The sequence below is a fragment of the Rhopalosiphum padi genome, chromosome 2, assembly GCF_020882245.1.
Source record: "Rhopalosiphum padi isolate XX-2018 chromosome 2, ASM2088224v1, whole genome shotgun sequence".
Lineage (NCBI taxonomy): Eukaryota > Metazoa > Arthropoda > Insecta > Hemiptera > Aphididae > Rhopalosiphum > Rhopalosiphum padi.
Genome location: NC_083598.1, coordinates 43918278 through 43940690, shown reverse-complemented (window position 1 = coordinate 43940690; position 22413 = coordinate 43918278). Strand labels below are relative to the sequence as shown.

At 25.9% G+C, this 22413-nt stretch overlaps 1 protein-coding gene across 4 annotated transcripts in view; it reads left to right on the top strand.

Annotated features, from left to right (window-relative positions):
- Positions 1–22413, top strand: part of LOC132921562 (frequenin-2) — a 117986-nt gene that overhangs the window by 27333 nt on the left and 68240 nt on the right. For all 4 annotated transcript variants that reach the window (XM_060984638.1, XM_060984641.1, XM_060984640.1 and 1 more), the window contains exons 4-5: positions 1140–1188; positions 2241–2330. In XM_060984638.1, the coding sequence (XP_060840621.1) occupies positions 1140–1188; positions 2241–2330 (139 nt within the window). The remainder of the gene's footprint in view (positions 1–1139; positions 1189–2240; positions 2331–22413) is intronic.

Sequence of the window (22413 nt, the reverse complement as noted above, 5' to 3'; positions counted from 1 at the left end):
TAACAGCACGATATTTGATTAATTTAATTTAAATCATCAAACTCGAAACATGAGGTAAAAGCAAATATTATACTGTTGCATTGAGTATATATGATGGAAAACAGACTTTACAAATATTACAGAATTATAATATTATAGGTATTTAATAATTTGAAATGCAAGATACATATCATTATGAACATTCGGTGTTCATATTTGTTGTATGCAATTAATATAAATGGAATATTTAAGTATTATAGCTAGCTTGTACGTTACATTGTTTACTATTTAATTATAAATAGCAAATAAATATTGATACACATACTATAATTAAAAAAAAAAAAAAAAAAATAAAAATAAAAAATAAAAAAATCAAATAGCTATAATTATCAAAAAAAATCGTTTTAAATTATGCATATTAAAATTTTTTTTATCTTAATTTACGTATTTACGTAATAAAACTTTATCAATAGGTATATTTATGTATATATATACTAGTCTTTCAGGTAATAATTCAAATGTCAATTTATACTTGGAAATCCATGGTGATGACTGATGAGGTTACAAAAATATATACAATATTATGGTATGTCACGCGAAATAAATATTAGGAATGATATTTTTAAAACTGATAAAACAACAAAAATAATACACTGTTAAGTAAAAAAAGTTTATTTTTAAAATATTCAATAGTTATGATATTTGTATCCTCATTTTACCTTTCTTGTGAGTTAATTGTATAACCAATAACCAGTATTGGTCGTATATAATAAACATTGTAATACAGTAGTTGTATAGTATTATGGAGTTCGCTGCATGTGGTATACATTTCAAGTTTCCAAAATGGTCGTTGATTCCACGATGGCAATATTTTAATATAAATTATTGTAGGTAATTTGCCGTGGTTATTATACAACATGGTCGATTGATGGCACACACAGAATCTTTAGTGATTAGACAAAAAACAACAAAAATATAAGTAGCCATATCCAATTTGTAATGTTACAGATTAGTTTATTGTAATATGAACTATCTGTATTTGTTTACCAATCATTCAAAGAAAATTTATGAAATCAGAAATTGTATAAATAAATAAATATAATATGATAATATCTAATATGAACATAATGTACTCAATCTATTTGTTTGATATGTTTTAGGCACAAAGGATTTCTAAAGGATTGCCCAAACGGACTACTGACGGAACAAGTAAGTTATGCATAACTAATTAATAATCATGTCAAATAAAACTTCTTATAATTATTTTTTTTAAATTTATTAAATTGGGCATTGCTCTTAAGCTGTACACAAAATCAAATACTTATCACTATAAATCATGATTAAAATACGTCGAGTTGTATGTATTATGTTTATTGTTAAATAATAGACACAGACTCATTTGCATTAACAATACAGTAGTACTTAAAAAAACTGCTTATTTTAATCATACAAATAAATAAATAAATTTTAAGTGTTTGGCTAACCAATGAAATGACTAAACTTATTTTTACGGAATTTCAACAGAAAGGTAGGACTTTTCAAAGAGTGACCTAGCAATAGATATTTTTTATCCGGGAATCCAACCCCTATATACGTATGGTGGCACACACGTGCACTTTGTCATTAAAAAACGAAAACAAAATTGTTTTGTTTATTTCTGGTCGCCATTAGTTACACACAAGAAAAAAACCACATGGTTGTTATTATTTAATTTGGTTATCACAGGCAAGATAGTTTTCTTTTAAAAACACTATTGTGTTAATTTGTTATTCTAAACTTTACCACGGGCTACAATTATATAGTACCCATCATTTAATTGGATATTTAAAAGCATAAACAACTGAACAATGCCCAAATTAAGAGAACCAACAGACGTAATATAATATGGCCAGATATTAATATAATGGCGAGCTTAATTATTACGATTCTAAAATTGATGATTTTTTCGCGAGCAAAGTCGGGTAATATAATATTTATTATGGATCTAAAATTAATGAATATTTAAAATGTATAATGAACTATACGCTATCTAAACGTAACATAAATGTTTTTTTAATATTAAGCTAATAATCTAGGAAAGATCTTGCTGTAAAAAGATAAAATTCACATTTTTACTTTGTATTCAAACAACATCCACATGTTAAACATATTTTTGTACATTTGAATTAATAGTGTGATTTCAATAACTGTTTTTCTTTAATGTTACATGGACAATAATTTTAAACATTTTTTATTTTCACAAAAATATTATTTATTTTCAGGGATTTATAAAAATATACAGACAGTTTTTCCCGCAAGGTGATCCAACGAAATTTGCATCACTTGTATTCAGAGTGTTTGACGAAAATAAAGTAAGTTTATTATTTTAAAATATAAAATTGAAATCTTTTTATAACAGGTAAGAAAATATTTCAATAAATTTATAAAATATGTATTTTAAACAATGAAATATACATATATATTGTTACATCATTTTACAGGTTTTAAAGCATGAATTTATTTTTATATTAATATAAACAGAATATAATATAAAATATTATTCATATTATTATTATTAAATAAATTAGAATTCAAGTACTCAAATCATCATTTTTGATAAGAATGATAGTATGGTTTTAGGTTGAAAGGCGTTTCCTCTTAAATTAGTATTAGTAATTTATCTATAAGTTGTGCATGAATGGTGTTGAATTGAAATATATTTACATGAAATAATATTTTAGATTCCATGCAGAGCGATTAATATAATATTGGTTTTATAATCATGTGATTTTTCGTATGTGTCTATAATTATAAGTTGTCGATAAAATACTTTGAATATCGAATTTGAGGGTAATTTTAGATAGAAAATTGGATCTAGCTTGTTCTTTAAAATTTTAAAATTAAAAATTCCATTATATTTTTTTGTATTTGGAAAAAACAAAAAAAAATTATGCAACGGATATTTGTACGCAAATCTGATTTTAGACAAATTTTTTTTTGTTATTTTAGTGAGTGTAACTCAAAAACGAATAGTTGTGAATACTTGATTTTTTCACAAAATGTTTACACTATAATTTTCCATACATGGTATAATTTTTAAAATAGAATTTCATAAAAAATGTTACACTTAACATTTGAAATTTTATTACAAGGTTTTTTAAAAGTTTTACAACCTATTTACGGTTAGGTGAAAAGATCTATTAATTCAATCATTTTTTGTACATTTTTGATAATATGTTATTTAATTTTTTTTTGTTTAGAGATATTATTTATCAGATCGAAGATTTTATATTGGTGAGATGCATTTAAATTAATCCCTGTAAATCATTGTTTTTATGCAATGATATATTTTTGTTTTTAAATGTCACGAGATACAACATATAATATTATCATGCATCGAGGTGAGCAATGTAAATCAAGTTTTTAGTTTTTTTGTTATTGAATATTTTAAAGATTTTATGCAAACTGCCAATGTTTATCTTATTATATTTAAATATATGTATTTATAATTCACGATGAAATCAATACATGTATTAAAAATTAATTTTAAATAAATATTTTCATTTTAATTTATGGTTTTATATTTATAATTATTGTTAATATCTTTATTTTTTGAAATGGAGAAATGTTCATAATTTATAAACTTTTTAGTGTGTTAATAATAATAATATTAAATGACACCAAATAGCCATCCAATAACTTTTGTAATCGTTATAAATATATATAAATATATATAAATATATAATACCTACATAAAAAACCATTATTATTCTCTTTCCATCGGTACGTCGTCCATCGAATATTAATTAATATTTAGGTTACACGTTGTAAAGAAGGTTAACTTTTTAAAAAGCATGTATACTTGAATGTTTAAAAATAAACTGAAAGAATTTATTATCGAACTTAGATGGAAATTTAAATTGTTTTTGTTAATTAATATATTATATAATATTGAAACAAAAGATTTTTTTTATGATAAATTTCAAATTAATGTTTGTTCAAAAGTCTTTGAATAATTATTGATAGTGATTCAAATTAAATTCGTTTAATTGTTGGAAATTTTTATATTTACAGTTTAATTTACGGATACTTAAATTGTACATGGTGGGGGTGGGAGAGTGAGAGTTGTGGAAAAAATAATACAAATGTATGAAAAAAGGCAAACGAACATTTCCTCCTGGGAAATTGGACAATTTCTGATATTATTATTATGATAAATAATAACAATATAATATGATCGTGTCTACATTTGTTTGTTTACTAATAATAAGGGAATAGTGTATAATGGATACAATTTGATAATAACGAATTTTATTTTATCAGTATTCAGTGGTAGTATTTATTGTTCATACTTTATATAATACTTTAAAATTAAACTACATACGACATATTATTATCAACCCGCAATCATATAATGAATGGTTTTTTACGACTTAATGAGTAACAGATTACAATAAATTCATGGGAGCTATTTATATATAATTATGCACATTGTTGTTCAGGCTCATCTACCTATCCAGCGATTGTCCGTTGCCCTAGGATATTTATCAATATTGGGGGGCCCTAGCTCAATGGGAAAATTAATATTTAAATAAATGATGTGTTTTTATGAGTGGTGAGTGGGTCATTTCAAATATTATTTTCGAACCAACGACAGCGCCTGGTTTATTTAACACATTCTCTATAGATACCATCCAAGTGCAACATATCCATATTATTTGCACAAACGTTAAGTGTGAACGTCGATATATAATATACGAATAATACCTGGATATTATGTTGATAATGGTTATTAAAATTATATTACAGTGGTGATTGTACATTGTTGATTTAAAAAAAAAGTTTTAATCAACAATGCTCACGTCGTCTTCGTGGACGAGTAGAAGATATTGTTCGACGTACACGAAATTTACAAATAAACCTCACCTATCGGTTAAAATGATTGGCAGAAGATCAATTTGTGGACAATGTAGATTTAAGAAATTGGGTTGCAAACACGTGTGAAAAAGAAATTCAAGATTAACGTAACGAACTATTTTGAGACAGACGCGTCCCAACGAGCCATCTACGCACACAGAGCACATGAACGACAGCGCCTGCAAGTACATCGCGTATTGACACATGTATCGTTTCTACGACGTGTCATCGAATATGAGTAGTACATCATTCGTCACCAAACCGCCTAAAAAACAGACATCGTTAACAGTGATGTTCAACGCGAACAACGGCCTTTTTGTCTACTTTTGTTGTAAATAATGAAAAACTGCTCATTGCTAAACAAAAGAACATATACGACTGAATCAATTTGTCGAAAGCAGCACAACAAGACGGATTATTGTTATTATTATTATTATTTTGGACTTACCAGGCGGCTCCTAGTCCCATTGATGATTGCGTGCGTTCGTTTATAAAATCATATATTGCGTAGTGTGTTGGCAATCGCTTCATCAGATATTGTAGTGACTTTGCTCGATAGTGGGCGGACTGAAAATTTAGCACTCGTATCGCCATTGAACGTTTATTCAAATTCAGACGTGATCTACGACATAAATAAGCACTCTGGCGTGGCTAAAGTTAGCACAAATGCACTATGGCCCATCACAAGTTTAATTCACTTTAAGTTCTCGATAGAACAGCGAAAGACCTCAACAATAATACCATACTTTTTCGTGGCGCTCTACTGCTACTGTCCGGTGATATCAGACAGACATTTTCGATCATTTCATGCGCTACATGATGTGCGGACGAAATTAACGCATGTTTAAAACAATCATACATGTATGGCGAAACGTCAATATATTACGCCTAAATTTAAGTATTTGAGTTCATCTGCAAAACGATTCATTGGCACAGTCGTTCTTCGAACAATATTGATTATCATCGATAATTGAAAAATTATATTGTACGGAAATACACAATACAACAAATTGCCAGACAATTGATGACAATTTGTCATGATAATATGATGGAGGACACGAAAGATTACTTTGATCGAAAGCATATTCTCAGATTTGCACGATAATTACATTAATCATTCGCGGCTACGCGAACGAGCTGTTTTGGCCGGAAAAATATCGATATTAATGCTATTCATTTCAAAATACAACAGTAATAATTGCAAATGAGATGTCATTGAAATTGATCGATACTGTGGTCGATCCCGGCGAAGCAGTCAACTATCCTGTTAAAGCCTTAAGTTCACTGCGGATTTACCGAGATTGAAAATTAGTTCACCCAAAAGTTTTGCTTAGGAATTTAAACGCACCTAAGCTATGCAATGACACGCGAGATTTTATAAGAAATAAACACGGGAAATATTCTTGAAGCTACCGTTTTGAACTGCGAATTTCAGAGCGAAGTTGTTGTTCTCCTGCCACGGATCCCGACTATCTCTTCAGACTCATCCATTCAATTCAGTTGCCTGCAATTTACAATTCGCTTAGCATTCGTAATGACTATTAATAAGTCACAAGGCCAAACAATGCCATTTGTGGGTTAAATTTAGTAAATCCGCGCTTTTCACATGGCTAATTATATATCGCGTGTTCTCGCGTTGGCAAACCATCAAGTTTGTTCATATTATATACACGCCAGGGGGGATTGACGAAAAACATTGTTCATATAATCACATTAGGGCAAAAACAAAACAAACTTTATTTCTATTGGTATTAAGATTCGACATTTATTTCTAACTTTACTTTTTTTTTAACATCGATACAAATATGATTGACAGGGAAATAATTTGTGGTTTTTCTCTGTTCTCTATTATTTAATCAAGGTGAAAATTGTTCAAATTTACATCACATGTTACTAGTAAGGTTACTCGTTTCTCTGAAATGACAAACACAAATATATTTTGTACGAACAACGGAATACACGAGACAGCTGATTGATAAATAAATATTCATATTGATGTTAACTTATTATAAAATATACTTGGAATTAGAGGTTTGACATAACATCGTCTCAGGTCAGAACAGTTTTTAGTATTCAATGATTTATGATTGAATTCAAATTTAACTTTTTATTGAGATCTATTTTATACTTAGGTATACTCATAACCTGTACTAGCACTACATCAAGTCTGATCAGTTGTGTTTGATAAAAGTTAAAAATATGAATTAAATAACACAGTAAAACTAAAAAATGAAATATTTTGTGTTTTTGGATAATTTAGTTGTCATTCACGATGTTAACTAATTTTTATCACGTGCAAAAACAAATAAAAAATTGACTATATTGTTAGTCAGTATTGATATTATCGACACAGACCTCCTAATTTAAAATCTTATCTCGTTCTATCCGGAACACTACGTTTTTCTTCACAGTCAGCTTAGCAACTATTTTTTTCTTCGAAACAACACCACAACTTGTCTTGAACATCTGTTTCCTCCCATATTTTATAAACTGAATTAGGATAAAAATCAAGAAGTTCAAATAGTTTTCCATAAAAACTCTTGAAACAACTTCAATTATTCAATAGACTATTATTTTAAAAGTTTTTCTCCAAAGTATTATTATATAACAATTAATAAAGATTTTGTTTTAATTTATGTAAATAATTTACATAATATGTCAAAAAAAATAATAGTTAAACTAAGAGTCTAAAGAGGACAATAGTCAATAGGATATGACATTGTATTCTTTTTAGCTTTTGTAGGATATTGTTATTTTTAAAAAATTAAGTTTTAATTTATTATTTTGTCAACTTTTATTGTAATTGTTATTTTTTTTAAATCATATTGTCTTATTTGAGTTGCACATGATTTAGAAAATCAAAATAGTAATTTATTGCATTTGTATTTATAGTACCTATTATATTTTATAGATAAAATACTTAGAAAATAAAACCATATTGCTATAATATAGATTTACCGTAAATACGTATAGTAAAATCGTGTAATCTGAGTTGTTAATTCTGTATAATACGAGTAAAAGCATTATTTACGATATATTTTTAAATCTTATTAAGTTATAAAGATAAATAGACATGTAGGATAACTCATTATTTCTATACGTAAATTACATTTTAATAATTAATTTTTATTCGGATTTTTTTTATCTTTCGCTCTTTATATTTTTTTCGTAAACAAAATATAAGCATTATGATCATTTCCATAATGCATATACTGTGTATATATTTTACATTTTTTTTTTTTTTTTTTGTTCATTTGCTGTTTTGGATATAATTTAATAGTACTATGCGAACCAAATAAAAAAGGCGAGCGAATGGAATATTTGAAATATTAACGTCAATACAAAACGGTTTAACACGTGTAATATAATTTTTTGCATTATATAAAAATATTATATTTTTTTTTTGCCATGCCACTTAGTACTTACGTTTTCGATTAGTTTAAAGTTAAATTGAACAAAACCATTAAACCAACATAAATGTTGGTTCGATTAAACGATTAAAATATATTTTTTATTTACCTTCGATTAAATCCATACACTTTACTTAAATACTATTTTTTTTAATTAAAGAAAAAAACAATTGTGTGTTAATGTACCTACCTACGTAATTTTTATAGTATTTTTGTCTATTTCCGATAAATTTACGTAAACGCAAAAATGGCAAAAAATATTAAGATATTATATTAATATTTAATTTTTAAACAGTTATATTATACTATTGTAGTTATAATTATTTCATGGTATAAGCTGCAAGATTATACCATGAAATAATTTCTCTCTATATATAAATATTATGCTATATATTATACGAATATATAAATAGGTAATATTTTTTAATCAGTTCGTTTTGAAATATTCAATCTAGTAAGGTTATTTTTAATACCACAGAACTATAGGAACTAGTTTTTTTTCATTAACTCAAAAAATAATATATAGTCTACCACAAGTTTATTCCCTAGTTCAGAACTTTAATTAAACTTTGTGCCACAGGCTATATTAAGAGGGTAACTAAGTTTGAGAACCACCGGTAGCTACAGGTTCTTGTTGACACGAAATCCTCAACGTCATGAAATGTAATTCAAATGTAAAGTCTTCCACTCCGATGCAAGCAATTCTAGGATACGTTATTTGATGAGTCGTGAACGAACGATATTGTACGTTAGTTATAGTTAGTATGTCTTTTCTATATTCATAAAAATTATATGATTGTAATGAACATTCATTATATTATATAATAATTTAATCAAATAAATAAACGAAGATATTATATAAACATTTAATCAAACCCTAAGTAAATACACATTACACACGTTTGATTTTCGATCTATCTATAAATCGAGTTCTCGACTTTGTCACGTCCCCGCGATATAATTCAAATGGTTCAAATGCACGTTCTACATAGTCGCTTGCCATTTACTAGCCAGTGATGTCATTTTTCACCGGAAGAAAACGGCCAATGAGAAGTGTGAGAATGCCTTTTATTTTGTAAAATGGTAACGAGAAATGTTGACGAATTCACCTCGTCTTATCCACTTAGGCGAAACCTTAAAAAAACCAGCCGGTATTCATTTGAAACGGCATTTTCTTAAAGAATAAATTGAAAGGAGTAGTTGCTATTTTTAAAGTTTAATTTTTGGTTTCAAAAAAAATATCAAAAGAACACTCTTAATACAAATTTATATGAATCATTATCACATAGCTTGTTAAAATGAAGATTCACGTAATATTAAAATAATCTTAATATTATAATTATTTATATTTTTCGGAATACCAACGATCGATTTAAACTCCACTAAACATAATAATATTATAGAGTCGAGTTATAATACTGAAAACGTTGTTTAACATTTTAAAGTATTATAAAACTAAATTGTGTTTATACTAAAACAGCTTAATATATAAATCCTTAGCAGTTAAGAATAATAAATAATTCATATATTATATTGAAAATGTTTAGATTTATTTAAACTTATTTTATTTATAATTTTTTAATTTTTAATCAGTCTTTAATCGTTTATTATATTACCAACTAATATTTGAGTGACTACTTACAAAATATATCGTATGGCATAATATTATATAATTAATAAATTATATCTTATAATAATATATTGCACACGATTACACACACACACACACACACACACACACACACACACACACACACACATATATGTATATTTTAATAAAATAATAACATTATAGATAATAGATAAGATAACACAAAATATTATGTTTCGTCGTAGAACTAAAATCTATTTACCGAATTAAGTATTAATTGGTTTACCTAATTATTTTGGATCATTTGAAAAGTGATAACATTTTTGCTTTTTTAAAGATATAATTTAAATACTAGCTACTTAGAGACTAGAAAGAATGCTAAAAAATGTCAAATCAATTTTAGTTAGTATTTTGATGTTTTAGTTTTCGTTTTTTTCAGAAGTTTTTGTAAGTCAAAGATAAACTAAAAAGAATAAAAAGAAGTTTGGAATAAAAGTATTTTAAACAACTCCAGTCTTATCTCCACACTTCTTAGAACGGTTTTTCAAACAAATACTATGATTTATCTTTGTATTCGAGTCTTATATTCCAACAAAAATTTAACTCCAGTAACTATGGTTCTATGACTCAACTCTTTTTATAATTTTATCTTTAGCTATCTAAATTCATATATAATTATCATATGGATTATTTTTATTCATAATTGCATTGAAATATTTGTAAAGTATAAAAATTATTTGTAGTAAAACAAATGTAAAGTATATTTTTTAAAATTTTCCTTAGCTATATCCATAAATGATAATATTGTTATTTGGTTATTGGCAGTCAGTGAATACGTTTCATGTTCTCAGATAACTTATTGTATTTTAACATTGTTACAACTATTATGGAATAGTAAATTGAGAAGTTGATATTCATTTAAGTAGAGTGCCTTTTACGTGGACCCGCAATTTATCACGATATTGACATACTGAACTCCATTGATGTTCCGACACAGCTTTGCAGGGACATTGGGGAGTTTCAATCAACTAACTTGTAGCGCTAGAAAATATCTGCCTCTAAAAACAATTTTTGTATTCAATTCACTTCAACCCTAAAAATAAACATTAGTCTTTTTTTTTTTTGTAATTCAATATACCGTCGTCGTATATAATTTACTTAATAGATATATACTTGTATCGTCTACCGTGTACTGACATTTATGTCAAACTATTAATCCGCTGAACAAAATATGAACACATTTACATGTAGTATTTTTCATTTTGTTCCCAGAAACTACTTGTATGATTTAAAACAAAAAAGTTTATTGTAACGTGACAATTAATTATAATATTACTGAGTATTTGCAAAACAACAACGTCGATGACCTGATATAGTGTTACTATAGGCACAATAGGCATACTACATACTATGTGTACTTTATCCATGTTATTGTTACTATCATTGTCAAGTATAAAATATAACGAATGTTCACAAAGTTCAACTGTACATTTTATGTAGAAAACTTATTATTGAATAATATATTAGGATAGGGTTATAAAAAAATACAAAAATTTTAAAATATAATAGAATATCAAGTCAAATTTAATAAAACGATTAATTATGGATATTTTGTCCTGATTTACTGAAGATAATAATATTTTCTATATATTTTAATTTTGATTTATTATTACCAATATTAATTTAATGCGTAACAATATGTAACTAGGTATTAACGTATTAGGTTTATTAGTTTATCCAGTTTAATAACTAAAAAAGTAATATGTTTTTAATTACATCATTGTTAATACCATTATGTAATACATTAATTTCACGATGAACACAAGGAAATTAAATTTGTATTAATCCTGTATTATGTATTTATTATTATTACTATTATTACATTGACCCACCATAAAGAGGAATTCTTGTTGGAGTGTCATCTTGTACCAAATAACAATGTAGTTAATTGTTAATAGTAGCACTCATATTTGTTGTATACTTGAAAATAATATTAGCGGATAAGCATTTCATTACAAAATAGGAAAATAAACAGAACTAACTACGTTATACAGTACAATATTTTGTCTGATACTATCGACCAAAACAAAAGCTTCTAAATTTCTAATAACTACTCACCAATATTTGAAGAATATCAAAAAAACCGAATAATTCAGTTGTAATAACGGGAGCAACTTTAAAATCACTTAAATTTAATGTAATAGAATCGTACATCGGTTAGACTCTGACCAGCAACCTATAGCCAAGTGAACTGTCATAATTTAGGGACAAATTTCCTTTCAGATCCATGGCAACATAACTTTATTTAGTAGTTTTTATACTTTGGTTTTGTTGTTTGGTATAACATTATTTTGGATTTACAGACAAATATTTGGCGTACGCATATAATATAAAAATCGTTTTATACCCATTGTGACGTATATGTCCCGTTGTGTCTGTCCCCTCTTGTCCATCATTCAGGCCTTTCATAGCCTTTGTTATCGTAATAACATTATTATTTTGTACATTAAGTATTTTTTTTTATTATGGTATTTTTGATCTACGCAAAAATAGAGGTGTACCTTATTGTAGTATTTTAGATTGTATATTGTAATAGCAAATATTATTTGATCGACATTAAATGAGTTAAATCGTTGTTTTTAATAGATTTTTGTATGGCCTTCGAGACTTTGAATGTCGTATCTAATACTTAATATTATTTGTTATATTGTGTATCAACTTGGTATCTTAGTTGATAATTTCACAACTTTCGTTAGTTTTGGTCCACATATTACGTTATAACATTGATAATTTTATTATTTTCATTAATTGCTTTTAAAAAATCAAGTAGGTACCAGATGATATTTATTTAATACTTCTTTTATTACTATTTTTATATCCCAGTGTTCTATGTTTTTATTTCGGTGATATAATAATTATATTTTTTTTTTTCATTAAAAACTTTTATGTACATTATTAATGGATATATTATGACAAATAATATTAAAAAATAATATTATTAATATTATGTTTAGACTTTTAAAGGTCTCCAATTATTAGATGTTATAAAATAAATAGTGGACCATTGATTGATGACAGGGTAATGTAATTTATCAAAAAAGAAATTATGGGTTTAAAAACAAAAATTAAATTGAGCATACAACATTTAGCTAGAATGAAAAAAAGTCAAATGTACCTATTTGATAATATTAGTACAAAAACATGTTTAATATATTTACATACTAAATAATTGTTTTATTCGGTCACAGCTAAAAGATAATTAAGTCGAATTGTAGTATAGTACTATATTATACGATACGATAATAATGTATTAAATATTTTAAAATGTTTTAAACTTTTTTTTTTAAATCAACATAAGTTATAAATTGATTTTTTTATTATAACCATAATCTATACACAACATAACTTTGAAATGCTTAGTAGTATTTTACTTTTAAGTTTTAAATTAAATGTTATTACACAATAATTGGTTATAAGGTTTGAGTTATTAAAAAAAAAAATTGGCAAATGTATTATCAACATTATAAACACAGCATTTATTAAAAAACGACATATATATATATGTATTATAAAAATATATCTATTTTCAATTATAACTATCTATATTAATAGTTCTTCTTACACTAAACTGAGGTAAGCGTTTTTACATTAATTTATATTTTACTATATCTTTTCAAGTGCATTACTATTTACTACATCATAATTTGTTTTGTTTTAAACCAAAATGTATTAAAATAATTGTTATATACCAGAAAGCTTTGATCATTAAAAATGACTCACTAATAACATACACGTTCAAATTAATATTAAAAAAAACAAAGGCACACAAAATATAAAACTGATTATTATTTACATACTAATAAGGTGTATAATACTTAACTGATAAACGTATTACATTTTATCTATATAACTTACATTCCTTAGTAACTAATTAATATTCGCATTTCAATTTTTTTTTTTCGCTTTTTCATTATATCAAGACTTCTAAACACTGATAATTGAAGAAAAAAATCACTACTTCAATGCAAAACTAGCAATCCTCTTGATTTCGCATCAAATGTAAAACGTTAATTACTAGTGCGTTACCATAAAATAGAATTTAGTAAATATTATCTTCATTCATGTATAAATAATTATTTCACAACCGGTTATTATATTCGCTAAATATATAAGTTTTGAATTTTTAGTTCCTCGTCAACATTCATTTCTTCACAAAAAATAATTAAGAAAATAAAGATGCTTACATTAGAAATGTAAACAAAGATAATTAATAAAATAACTATAACAATTGAAATTAATTTAGGTATTTACGTTTTATAAAATGTAGTGTTTTAATTAACTCACGGTCACTATATTATTAAACTGATGCAATTAATGCGTAAATATAAATGTATATTATATCCAAATATACAATTATATTTTAGATTCCTATACTGCACGTACAACCGCGTTTAATTAAACAATACTTCATATTTAGGTAGCTAATGAACATAGTTTAATTTTATGTTTTCAAAAACAACAATGATAATTTCCTTTGCACGGAGTTGTTAAAAGTATAACAATTATATGAATGGCATAACTATAACAATGCTTATGTCTTCAAATTTAATTATATACATCTGAATATAGGTACAAAACATAATATTATTATTTAACGTCTGATTATATAATTGCAATGGTGTTATGATGATTTTACGAATAAATATAATATTTCATATTGATATAAAAGACAATTACGGCATTTTGAATAACTCCCAGAAAATTAAATTACACGAATATTATGGGCATTTGTCATATAATAAAAACTAAATTAAAATAATTTGATCAATATGAGTATGAAAGTTACTACCATTATCTTGTTGACACGTATGGAAAACAATTATTTTATCAAATAATGTTGTTTTCTATAGTCATCGCTTATTATTAGGTACATACGCGCGCGCGCGCGTGTGTGTGTATTATCTACCCAATGACAATGTTAAAATACCTTAAGACAAATTCTAAGGTGGTAAAATAGAATTTGTTTTATGTTTTCAACTAATTTAAAACAACAATTTAAGTTTCTATGTAAATTTAAATGTAATTATTTTTGCTTACCTAACTTGTTTTTCAACTTCAATTTATATAGAAGAATTGATTTATTTTTTTCTTAAAATATTTAATGTTTTTAATTATATAATTATTATTTATCGAATAAAAACTTAACTTTTTTAAAAAAAATATTATTATTATTGCTTAAAATATTAATGATATAATAATATAATGAACCAGACTTCATAAAATAAAACAAACAACGATTTTAAGATATTATAATAAATTATGATTTGAATTCAAAGGCAATTAATTAAATATTTTGTAATAAACAAATAAGTAGATACAATAATAACACATTATTGTGATTTAAATTTTTATATAAAAAGTGGCAAAGTGGGTATTGGATGTGTTAAATTTTAATTCAATGATATATCATTGAATATAAAAAAACGATTTCGAGAGGAGGTGGTCTATGATCAGCTTATATCATTAAATATATTTTATCAAACTCATGATGTCGTTATTAAATTAATTTATTTTAAAACTAGTAATACAGTGTGTTGAATTAGTTATTGACGAAAAAAAAAATGTGAAATCGAATTACTTTTAATCTATGAATAATTTTTAGACTTGTGATAATATATAATATATTTGGAGAATAAATTGATTTTTTCCAGTCACAAAATAGATATTTTTATTTTAAAATAATGCCGACACCTACATATTATAATATACATATATTATTATTATTATTACATATATATATTATATTATTTATTTACATTAATATTTATATGTATATATTTATATATATAACAAGACAATAAAAAAAATTAAATAGAATAGAGTAATGTAGTTATATAGGGTAAAAATGATATGTTTTATAATTTACAAGTTCATAAAAATGCCATTTTACAGTGGAAAAATATGGGGTTTATGAACAACGTTTAATAATAGGTAGTTAATCAATTGATTAATATGCATAATATAGAACGTACAGTTGTAAAATGATAATGTTTAATCGAAAAATAAATAAAAAATAAAACACGAAAAAATATACTATAGGTATTATAACTTATTATTTATTTGTATTTTTAATAAATAAATAAAAACAGGAAAGAAGGTAATTGCTCTACAGTACACTAAAAGTTAAACGCACTTTATCATTGAGTTTGCGCTTTAATGGTTGTGTTTGAATTCAATGATAGGGCATAGTATACGATGAAAAACCTTTCTGAGCTAAGATTATCTTACAATTATTTTAATAAATAATATTAACATTTTAGCAAATGTTCGTATTATTTTTATATTTTTTCCCAATTATTTTAAAAAGTACTAAGAATTTTAGATTTTTACTTCACAAAAGTACTAACTAGATCCAATTTGCTTTAAAAAATCTTTAGAGCTTTTTTTTACTAGAAAAGTATTTTCAAATACAAAAATAATAATAATAAAAATAAATATCATTGTAAAATCAATACATGCATTGCTATGATCAGAATCTAAAATAATAATTTATTTTTTATATTTTCTTTCGTATACACTTTAATGTTCTCAAAATCAAAACCAATTATATAAAAAATATATTAAAATACATTTTAATACATAGTAAATAAACTGTAATATTTTAGTACTTGATGAGGAATTTAAAATCGAAAATAAAGGTATTTATTTTTAAATTATTGCTATGTGATTATTTTTCTCCTTTAGAATTTTAAAAACTAATATGTATATAATATACATAAATATTCAGATGGATTATATTAATGTTAACAGCGTATATACACATATTAAAATACATAATATACTCCTATATGTAAAAGTAAACTTGTGTTTCGGGATTACAAACAAATTACGCTTTTTGTTTTCGGTGCCAGACATAACTCCCGTTCATATATAGGTTGGTGAAAAACTTGACTCGTAAATTATGCCGAGTAGGTATTATTATTATATAATAGTATAATCAAGCAATAATATAGAACACCAACATGCTATAAAAGGAGAAAATATTCAAACAAATGCATATGATATATTATACTAACAGGCAACAATAATAGTTTAATAGCACCATTAAACGTACAGTATACAGTATATTCTAACGTGAGTTATGTAAACCGTCGAATGCTGTGATTACGGTGTACGAAATAACATAATAAATTCGATCGCTAAGAAGTCAAAATAATCTTGTACGTCCATTATTTATTTTGATAAAAACCGTTTCATGAAACCAATAAGTTAATTACAGTCAATTTGATCATTCTGCTAAATATTATAAGCTTGAAATTTGTTGTTTTTTATTTCGAGTACTTTTCACGGTATTTTTAGAGAACAAATGAATCATGTCCTTCAAATTCATTGAATACGAATAGAAAAAAAATGTTTAAAAAATATTCACTACAACGTAAATTTTATATATAGTACGCAATGAACATATTATTACTTGTATAATAAATGCAGACGAGTATAATTAAATTGATATCGGCGCAGCATTTTACATTTTATTATTTGTGTTTAATGAGGTATATTCAATATTACCGTTTCTAAGTGGATGATGTGTGTTTTCATAAAAATTATTCATTTTTAAGCTTTGTATTATAGGAGAAAATTGTATATAATTGGTACTATTGGATGCACACGATTTATCTAATTGCAATGTTATCATTTATCAATAGAAAGTAATTACCAGTACTTTTTAACTATAAAAAAATTGTCTTTTCGATTTCGTTTATTTGTTGTGACCGTTTGCCAGGTTGTGTGAATAAAGTACAGTACGGTTGACTTTGCGGGAAAGAAGTAATTATTTATTTTTTTTATTTTTATGATTACGTTTTAAACAAAAACCTGTAAAACTATTTAATTCGGCTTTTCCTGTCATGTATTGTGTTTGTAACGTATGACTTTTGCCGGCATACCAGTGCACAGTCGAGAAATATAAAGAGACGGAGTTATAGAGAGAGAGAGAGAGAAAAATTCTCTAAACGAATAAGACCGCCGCGCTTATGTGATGGAACGGATGTAGACTGACGATCTGCAACGAGCTTTAACCCCTCGCCGCCCGCCCGTCGGATGATAATAATATAATAAGTGTCAATTGACGAGAGTGCTACAATACTATATAATAATACTTCACGCCGTAGTAAATACCGTCGAACGGCGTGCGTACCTGTGTGGGGTGTATGAAACCGCTTCTGCGGCGGTTGTACGGTGCTCACTATACATTATATTATCGTGTGAAGTACTGCACACCACACACACACACACACACTCTTCTTTTCGTTTGTCGTCGTCGTCGTCGTTGTTGCCGCCGCTCTCTTCAACCGCACAAATAATATGACGTTCGACACACGTCGTGTGCATGTATTATATTATTATTAATATTAAATTTCGCGGCGGACGACGAATCGTGTAGTACGACCTCACGACCGCGAGCATTCTGCGATATTTAACGCGACCGTACGAAAATTAATATACAGTCGACTCGCTATAACTGGCCGGCAGTCGAAAGGAGACAAAAATTCGCAGCGAGATATGTGTTATTCGAGACGTCGTCTGACTCGAATTTATATTAATTTATACAGTCGAGTCGCGATAACTCGAAAAACTTGACGACTCGAATTTTTGTTTATTCCCCTAGAAATATAAATCATACATCTCGAAGCGAATTTTTATCTCACTTCAACTTCGAGTTATCGCGACTCGACTGTATTTCTAGGGGAATAAAAAAAAATTCGAGTTGTCAAGTTTTACGAGTTATCGCGACTCGACTGTATATTATAATATAAATATGTATAGTAATATGTATTATATTAAAAAATGTATAATTTATTATTTTCGTCGCATATTTTATCACACGCGGATTATGCAACACGACGGCAATGACGATTTAATACAACAAACGTATAAATACTCGTATTATATACCTATTTAATATCTGAGGGTACTGACGAGTGATATGCCCGCGCTCCGGCGTCGCTCGCGTATAACCGTCGAGTAGCGCACTTCGGGGGATTATTTTATTATTTTCGACGCAGTACACGCAGAACCACTCGACGACGCATTTTGTACGTCAATACGATGTATAGGTGTGTATGGGGTACGTATATGGCGCGTGATAATAATATGTCCGTTTCTTTTCCGGTCGCCGCCGTGTCTACGTCCGGGACGTTGAAAACGGTTACCGGTAAACACGTTATCCCGTGGGAATGAAATGCCCGTAGCGTAAAATGTACGGCTCGATGTCAAAACATCCGGAAAATAGTATCCAAAGACAAAAAGCATAAAAAAATAATACTTCTTTGGAATAAAATATGAAGGGGAGCGACGACGGCCTGGCACTTCCCATCTCACCATTGCAGTTCATCATAATATATAGTTTAACGTCCGCTGACGGCACGACTTACGAAGCGACGATCGTGCGAAAGGCAATAATAATTGGTCAGAGCCAATTCATAGGTACAGCGTTTCTGGAAAACGTATTTAAAAATATTCATAATCTACCTTATATAGTTAGAACGAACAATAATTGAGCTTAAATGTTTTTATAATTTCTACAAAATGTAAATGATTATTTTTTGATTATTTATATTAATAATATTATAATATAATGGATTTTGTATACGCCTGAAGTTATTATTAATTAAACACCAACATCACATTTAAAAGCCCGTAATATTATTTAACTAAATTTTACGAAACAATACTTTTAACTTTTATTAAAATTCAATTTTATATTAACTGTAAATATCGAGGCTATTATTATTATTACTTTTTAGAGGTATGTATTATATTATGTATGAGATGAATATTTTATTTTGTTTTTCAAATTTAATTTTTCCGTTTGTTTGAATGTTTTCAGATTTGGATATTCTATTATTTATATTCGTAGAATATCTTTCACAAAATGTTTTTTCCCTACACATTTTCTCTAACATATTTTAAAATATATTCAGTGTGGTTTTTCAAGTATAATATATAGTTATATGGATAGATTTTTTTTTTTTGTAAAAATGGACTTGGGTAGAAATCAGACAAATAATAATAAATAATATAACTTATAACAAAACACAATAACAGCTCATATAATATTTTTTAATTTTAGATTCTGAGCGGAGCAATGAATTTATCGATTTCACAACGGAGTGTGTGTATTTTTTTTTTTATTACCCGATTTGTAGTATAAAAAATGCTTTGATTTTCAATTTCAATATATTTTCTGGTAGAAAAATAAATCTAGTTGGTAATTTTAGGAGGTCAAAATTGAAAATTCCTAGTACTTTTCAAAACAATCGATATAAATAAATATATATAGACAACCGTTATGTTATTGTTCAATGCATAATAAAACATTCGTGTTTGTACTATGGCGGTGTCTTGTTTTATAAAAAATTCTGTTCTCTTTAAAACGACCAATAAATTATCTTTCTTCAACGGATCGTTGTTTCTTGCTAGATAACTGTGTAAGTGTCACCTTTACTCCGCAAATAACTCGTTAACGTATACAATATACATTATAATTAATTTATTATTCATATAGTGATAACTATAACGATATCATTTAAACGCATGACTAGATTATTTGACTTTTTTGTACCAGAAACTGAATAAATTAATAAAGTTATAATGACTAAAAAATGAAAAAAACCATACTGTTTACTTTGGTTAACTATTATAATTTATAGATGACAAGAAGAAAACTTAATCGAGAATTAGTTTCTTTACTTAAAAGTGTATAAACTATAAACATATGTTGTTTTTTTTCAATTAATATTTTTCAACTGTTTTAATTAATTTAGTTTAGAAATTTTGAACAAATATAAATATACTAATTTAAAAAAATTAACATAACGTTAATTCATTCGATAAGGAAAAATCACATGATTAATCAAAATTATTATTCTTAGTAATAATATGATGTTTTTAAATATCATTATTACAATATATATATATATATATTTAAATTGCAGAATTAAAGTATATATTATTATAATATAGTATTGATAAAGACAATTTAATTGTATTTATGTTTCATTAATTATAGGTGCATAAGTTGTCAAATAAATTACAGTTACGAGAAACTATTTATTTTTATATTCCGTAATGGGTTTACCAAAAAAAAAGATAAAATCGTACAAAAATTTCTTATTTTGTTGTTAATAAAATTTTTTTAAAAAGTAAGTTATTTTCTAGGCAATTAAAATTCGATAAAATTAAAAATTTTTATAACTAAGGCTTAAAAATATGATACAAGATTTTTCATAATTTATACTAAAATCAAAAATCTAAAACATGTACAAGCACTTATTATTATAGGCATTTGAATTTAGAACTTAGAAAAATTTTAAACAAAGAATAACAATTTGAGTTGCTTAGATAAAATTTAAAAATATTTTTCACGCAGATTTCAAACTTTAAACTTTAACATAAAATATAATTTATTTTATAGACATATCAATGACATTTTAAAACGCAATTTTTTGAGCAAAAATTAATACAATCTACCGTATTACGAATAGTATAATAAACTCTTAAACAAAAATATTATCATATGATATACATAATAATATAGGAGATACACCATCTTCGTTCTGCATTATTTATTGTATGCAATAATTTACAATCGAATTTAAATTTAACACATACATTACAGTGTCTTAATCAATGACAATGTAAGTAACTCTCGAGTCCTGTTGGCCATTGAACAGAATAGTGGTAACCTTACTTTTCCTCTTTTTTATTTATTTATAATACATATTTAGTCAAAGTTTTAACAGCCGTTTAAAGTCATTGCATAATAATATGGCTATACAAATATTATAATTTCGGTTAAACCATTATGCATTACTTTTCTTTTTAATATTTATTTATGAACCTTAGGTCAAATTTACTTACATACCCCGAATTCTAATTGGCTAATATTATATATTCATATATACATTAAAAGGTTATAATATGCCAACAAGATTGAAACAAATATTCAAATATTTGCGAATTAAAATAATATATGATATAACGTATATTTATAATGCTATTATTATTGATGTGCAATTTTCAAATATTAACCTTATAAATCTGAATTTTGATATTATTTTGTCCTACAAACCTTACATTCATATATTATGTCTAAGAAAATTTAAACTTCGTAATATTATAACTGTAGTTATTGTCATACCTAGTATACGTATAACTATTCAAATTAAAGATTATGTTTTAATTTTATTGTTTTGCATTAACGGTTATCTGTTGTGTGTAGGTATATACTTTTGTATTTAATTTAACCAGATTTATGAATAATGTCTTGTTTAAATTAATAAAATTACTTTATTATTAAAAGAAAATTATTTCAAGATGTTTCTAATGTGATAATAAAGAGAAATCACCAAACTTGGTAGATTTAATTTATTTTATGTGCTTTTTAGCAATAAAATGTATGAATTAAATAATCATAAAATTAAGCCATAAAGTTTTTAAAGTGACATGGCTTTTTGTTTCTGTATGATAATGTAA